Raw genomic sequence first — 6430 nt, 5'->3', positions numbered from 1 at the left:
AAGTTGCCCCAGTAAAACTTCTTTACCTTGCATTTGATGTTCTTATACGGGTAAATTCTCATTATGGCATGTAAATGAACGATGTTGTTTATATGAATAAACCAAGCCAGCTAGGCAAGCTTATTGTCAACAATTGCTCCCTCTTAACATCAGTAAATCAGCGAGGGTCTTAAATGTGGCTGTGTATCATCATAGAGGTAGCTGGGAAGTTAACAGGGAAAGGCACATGTCGTATTTGTATGAAAAACAGCTGAAGCCAGTGCTACTAATTCTCCATTATGAGATAAAAGGAGACATACAAAAGGAGAACTCATCCCATAATTCATCAAGGCAACAGTTAAAACCATTATAACAATGGCAGGGAACATGAACAACTTGAGATGATGATGATGACGACCATGATGTGATTAACATCTCCTTATGATGGATTAGATTTATAATGTTCACAAGACACCTGCAGTTGTGCTAAGTGTTCAGAGTGTGTAAATATGGTTAAACTGTGTTATGTTGTGATAAATGACATTGTAAGTGGATAAAAAATTGCTCTCTCAACTTCCCTCCACCTCTGTACTTGGGGGGGAACACAATGCTGAGTAACTACATACTATTTTGATTTACTTATTAAATCCCTTTCTGGAAAACTGATGTCGGTATCTATTTTTTTCTTATAACAAAAAACCTATGAGCCAAATTCAATTGAAATACATATGTTTAATTTAAAATTAATGCCATTAGCCTCAACTGAGCTGAATAGACCTCTCTGAGAACAACCTAGGGCTGTAAGAAGAGCCACCAAAGCTATCTGTGATGACTATATCACAAAACTTTGCAATGTGATTGAGACATTGCTTATCCAAGAGCTCTTTGAGAGAATCTCATATGCTGACCCCTATAAAGAAGAAAGCTCAGGACTTCTGCTAGTTTGATGGGCTTAGTGATCCCTAAGATTGCCAAAAGTAGTTCTAACTGGGTTTCAGCTAGCATCAGTATATCAAAACTGGTTTTTCTTTTTCCAAGGCCTTCAAGTACAACCAGAAATTGAGGGTCCTCAGAACAGAAAGAAAAGGGGGAGGGGAGGAGCACACAATGCTCACAGTGTATTTTTATACATATTTACAGAAGGAAGAGCTGTGCTATCCAAACTTGAGCTTTCCCCATGGATGAGTCAAACATAACGTTTCATCCCAGCGAAGGCACAGAGAACATCTCAATGCACAGAAACATTTCTACACAGGAAAGGGTCTGGGAGATATTGACCCCACTTTGGGTAATTATGATCATCTCCTTCCTGGGTTTTTGTGAAAATGGAATTGTCCTCTGGTGCCTCTGCTTCCAGATCAAAAGAAACCCCTTCACTGCGTATATCACACACCTGTCCATTGCTGATATTTCCTTACTGCTTTGTACGTTTATTCTGTCAATCGAGTACATTGCCGGTTTTGGATTTGCATATGGTTTTTACTATTATATCACCACCACACTATCTATCATCTTCCTTCTTGGCTATAATACTGGTCTCTATCTCCTGACAGCCATCAGTATTGAGAGGTGTCTGTCTATTGTTTACCCCATCTGGTACCGATGCCACCGGTCACAGCACCAATCGGCAATTGTGTGTGCAATCCTGTGGACTCTCTCTTTTCTGATGACAGTAGCTGAGTATTTAACATGCAAAGACGATTCAACAAAGGAAAAATTTGACAACGATAACCATTGCCAAGCACTGCTCATCTTCACGTGGATCCTGACATTCATGATCTTTATTCCTCTAATGATTCTGTCCAGCCTGATCTTGGTTATCAGGATTCATCGTAACTCCCTGAGACCTCATTCGTCAAAGCTCTACATCATCATTGTGGCCACAGTCATCGTCTTCCTCATCTTTGCCATGCCTATGAGGCTGTTGTATCTTCTGAATTACCACCACTGGTCATCTTTGCTCAGCCAGCAGAACCATGTCACCGTCGTTCTCTCCACCGTTAACAGTAGCATCAACCCCCTCGTTTACTTCTTTGTAGGAAGCAGCAAGAAGAAGAGGTTCAAGGAGAGCCTCAAAGTGGTTCTTAGTCGAGCGCTCACTGATGGGTTGCGGCCGAGAAGCCAGGAAGTTGGCATGAGTTTGGATATAGCTGAAACAATTTTCTAAATCTTAGGGGCCAAACTGTAGGGGCAAATAATTGGACTTGGAAGGTCTAATAAACCACTGCAAAACTAAAAGTATTTTTCTTCCACAGAATGTCAAAAGCAGTGGCGAAATGGTATTGTTATCTTTGGTGGTTGAGCAATGGAAAAATATGGACTAGAATAAAGATAACTTTTATTTGTATTTTTTTTAATTATTCAAACACATGCTACATCCTGATGTGACTATGTCAGTCAAAGATACCACAGTGGAAAAGAGACAAGCCAACAGAGAATATAAAAAAGGGACACAGAAATCTGTTATAAATAGTGTGACATTTATACAAGCACCAAGCACCCATAAATGCTATTGAAGTCATCAGGGCCTGTGTGTATTCGTATTTTTAAAAGTCAAACCCACCAAACACAGGATTCACGTTACATACTGGGATTTAGTTTCAACTGTTTCCAGCTTGTTTAAGTGCGCAAAAGAGCTGCTCCCTGGGGGAAACAGAAGAAGAAATCCACGTATGAGACTAAGTCCCCATACATAGCCAAGCACAAACGGTGTAGGTTTGGTCTAGCAGGAAATCAAAGTATATATTAAATAGTCTAACTCATCTTCCTTTAAGGAGCTACTTCAGTGTCTGTTTTCAAAGTATATGTTACACAATTTCCAGTGACGTCAATATGTCTCTGGGTCCTTGGATAATTTGGTACTTGACACACAGGAGTATCTGCCAATATAGGGATGTTGTCAACTCACAGAGGGCTTTTGCCCTAATTATGAGGGGTGGGGCCAGCTTATCCCCAAAATGTCAGTGTTCCTGTAGGTTTAGTTATTCAAGAAGCCTGTGAGAAAGTCACTCCCAACATTTGCTTACTTAGTATTTATCTGTTCTCTGGAGAATATCTATTCCCCATGTGTCTCTCTGTTTTATAACGATCGGTTTTAGATAAACAGAAAAAAGAAAGGTGTGCCTCCAACAATGAATGGCTGGGGCTACACCCCAGGCCCACTGTTGCAGCTGCCTGTCTCCTTCTGTTGTATGCCAGGGTACTGGGGCTGGTATTTTGTGGAGTTTAATTCTTAGGGCCACTTGCCCAACTACAGCCAAGCTGCAGAGTGCAGAGGAAGACAACAGCAAAGAGGGGATGGGGCCAGGTCAGCTTTAGCACACAGAACATGGGAGGTCTGGGCAGTCAGATGCTGTGGCACTTTCAAAGAGACATATCTTTGCTTCTGGCCCCTATGGAGCTCCAAATTCATCAGGAGCTGAGACCTCCCATCACAAGCAAAAGCAGCATCTTCAGCTTCCCGCCAAGTTTCCATTGGCACACTTAATAGCTAACTGGGGAAAGAAAAATACAACCTACCCCTCCTTTGTTGAAAGATTGCCAGTCCTGGAATAAGGAAGATGGTAGTTTCAGGCCAAGGATTGGATGGGAATTCATATAGAGAAGAGATCTCAGAAAGATAAATGTTCTTTCTGTGCATGTGCCCCTTTCTCCTTACATTAAAGTGTTTCAATGTGCCACTGCAGAAAAGACTCGGGGAAGGAAGAGGTTACTCTTGTGTCTTCCTGAGTCTTTCATTCCATTAAGACCTTTATCTCTGACAGTCCTTCTACTTGTCATAGTTTTGTTCTTGAAACTCTAATCCCAGGCTTGTCACCTCGATTGATTCAGGTGGTAGATGAGTGCAGTCTGCTACTGTCTTAGGGCAGAGATCTACTGTACTGCTAGAATGACACATCAGCTGAGCAGCTCCCCATTGCTGATGGTGAGTGCAGATAGGTCTGTGGACATGTTGGGAGGGACAGGGGGGAAAGAGTGACTGTGATGTCCACATACACATGGCATGGGTGTGCATACACCTGCTGGGAGCTGGGGGACTACTGGGAAATTTGTCAACACTGATAAATGCCATAAATTTGAATATTAGGATAGATATAGCCCCCCTCCCAAAAACCCAGACCCTTCTCTAAAGCCATTCCTTACCCTTACCTCAAGACTCCTTGCAATAATCACATGGAGAATCAGAGAGAGTGGCAACATTGCAGGAAGCATGTTTAAGACATGTTTCCACTGTAACCACACAAGTAACTCAGTTCTCTCAAGAGTGCTTCAGGTGACGTAAGGCATATTATTTACAGTATTTAAACATACTCAGATTACTCTGCCAGGTTTGAGTTAAGGATCACTATGCATGCAGCCAGGGCAGTAGAGTTGAAGATGCAATAATATGCAGCAGGGCAATCGGGATGCTTATGAGCTGAACAGGTGCTCTGGGACTTATGGCTTCTTACCCCTTTTCACCTGTGCCTGCCACGCCCTCAAATGTTTCAGATTTTGGAAAAGTGTCCATAGATCTGTTCATACTGCAGACAAAATTAACACTCAGCATACGATGAACATCCAGAAGGATGAATAGGAATGAATATTTAACAGTTGAAAAATTATTAATGTTTCCCAGTCCACAGATAAAAATAACTTAGGGATGTTATTTCTTCTTTATCACAGCACCTGATGACTGCCCTCTATGCAGACAGGCTGCAGTGCAAGGGGAACTAATAAGCATATGATTCCGTGATTAAAAAAAAAAAAAAAAAAAAAAAAAAAAAAAAAAAAAAAAAAAAAAAAAAAAAAAAAAAAAAAAAAAAAAAAAAAAAAAAAAAAAAAAAAAAAAAAAAAAAAAAAAAAAAAAAAAAAAGGCAAGACTAAGAAAATGTGACAATTTGTTGCACAACAAGGACGTGATTCTCCATCAGTTTGCATTTTTAAAAATTATTTGCTCTGTGGAAGAGGCTGAAATAACATTGTGCAGATCAGATGGTATAAACACACTGTAGTGGTAGAGAACAGAAAAGACTGTCTTGTGGGTAAAGTACATGGCGTTTAGAGACGTGGGTTCTAGTTTAATGCAGTATTGGCATCTAATTTTTCTGCCCCTCTCTTTCCTGCCTATAAAATGATGGTATATTATTTTGCTTCCACTGTAGTGCCTCCACATTTACACCATAGACGCTTCCAGGGCAATAAGGACTTAATTTCGTGATGCAGTCAAGACATGGAATTATTCAGGGAAGTCATGCCCAATATAGCACTTACTTTGTTAAAACTCCCTTTACCAGACTTCTGTTCTACTTGATACTAATGAGTGTTGTGCAATATAAAAATATAGCTAGAAATACAGGTAGAAGTCACTTCCCTAGGCACAGAAGAGCTTTTGCTCTGGTAGCTATGCCCTGGATGGGGACAGGATATGGAGCAGTTTGCTGTGCAAGTTCACACCCAAAATGATGTGATGAGTTTATGTAGCAGCTTTCCTCCATAACTCACAGACTTTGTGAATGATCCTTGTGACAACAAGGGCAGAGAGGTGAGGAAGAAGATATTGCCCAGTTTACTTCTATCTTGGAGCATACCCTGGGAAATCCTCTAAGGGAAATTGAAATGCTTCCTAGTTGTACTAGTTGCTGCTGTAGAAAAAAACCTCCCTTGCACCCTTTCCTAGCTTGAGAACAATCTACAAGTGCCCAACATTCCCCAGTAAAATGCCTCAAGTCACTTTGTGGGGTGAGGATAAGAGCAACAGTTCAATTGCAAGGTTCTCAAAAAAATCCCAGATAGATCACCCACAAAGTCCAGGAGCCCGTGATGTCTGGCTCTTTATGTACACTGGCATTCCCTCTTAAGTTCTCCCACTCTGCCAGTCTCAAGAGGAGTGTAATACACACACTGGGTTTTGTGAGCAGAGAGAAGAAAGCATTTTTATGTATAGTCTACAAATAGATGTAAAACTTTTAACAGCTATGTGCAGAAGATGAAGTGAACACCTTGGTGTCACTGTGCTTTCTCAGAACAAAAAGACATTTGCTTAAATGCATTGGAGGAGGGTGCTTTATGCTCTATGTCATCTTTGGTCTATCTGGATTAATTTTTTGACTCAAAGAGTGACATATGTGTTTCAGATACAACTTTTTTAATATTATTTATAGGAAAAAAGTTCTCTTTGTTACAAGTGAAGTATTTCAGATGAACATATACATACTACATACTACAGCAAATGTAGTTATTTTGTGAAAATAAATACATACAACCAGTAATTTTTGCTTTGGTTAATATTGATTTTTTTTTTTCTCCCTGGGCTTGGCCTGGAATGGACCTGCCCTTAGCCAGGGGACAGGCTGAGCCTGTCAGACCAGTGTCTGAGCAATAAACATCTCTCTTTCTAACCTTGGCATGGCTGAGGTCCTCTGTAAATATAGCTCTATTGACTACCTATATCCTTTATTATCTGCTCTCT

The 6430-nt window shown here is 40.5% G+C and overlaps 1 protein-coding gene across 1 annotated transcript; it reads left to right on the top strand.

The window, feature by feature from the left end:
* The first annotated feature begins 1156 nt into the window (after positions 1-1156).
* On the top strand, positions 1157-2146 carry MAS1 (MAS1 proto-oncogene, G protein-coupled receptor). Its single transcript, XM_027888217.1, has one exon. The coding sequence runs from the start codon at positions 1157-1159 to the stop codon at positions 2144-2146; it is 990 nt and encodes a 329-aa protein (XP_027744018.1).
* Positions 2147-6430: the final 4284 nt, after the last annotated feature.

Source organism: Empidonax traillii, unplaced genomic scaffold (assembly GCF_003031625.1).
Source record: "Empidonax traillii isolate 1590-97213 ecotype Southwest subspecies unplaced genomic scaffold, ASM303162v1 scaffold235:size1242204, whole genome shotgun sequence".
Taxonomy (NCBI): Eukaryota; Metazoa; Chordata; class Aves; order Passeriformes; family Tyrannidae; genus Empidonax; species Empidonax traillii.
The sequence above is the reverse complement of the archived record's forward strand: the minus strand, read 5'-3'. Positions and strand labels throughout refer to the sequence as shown.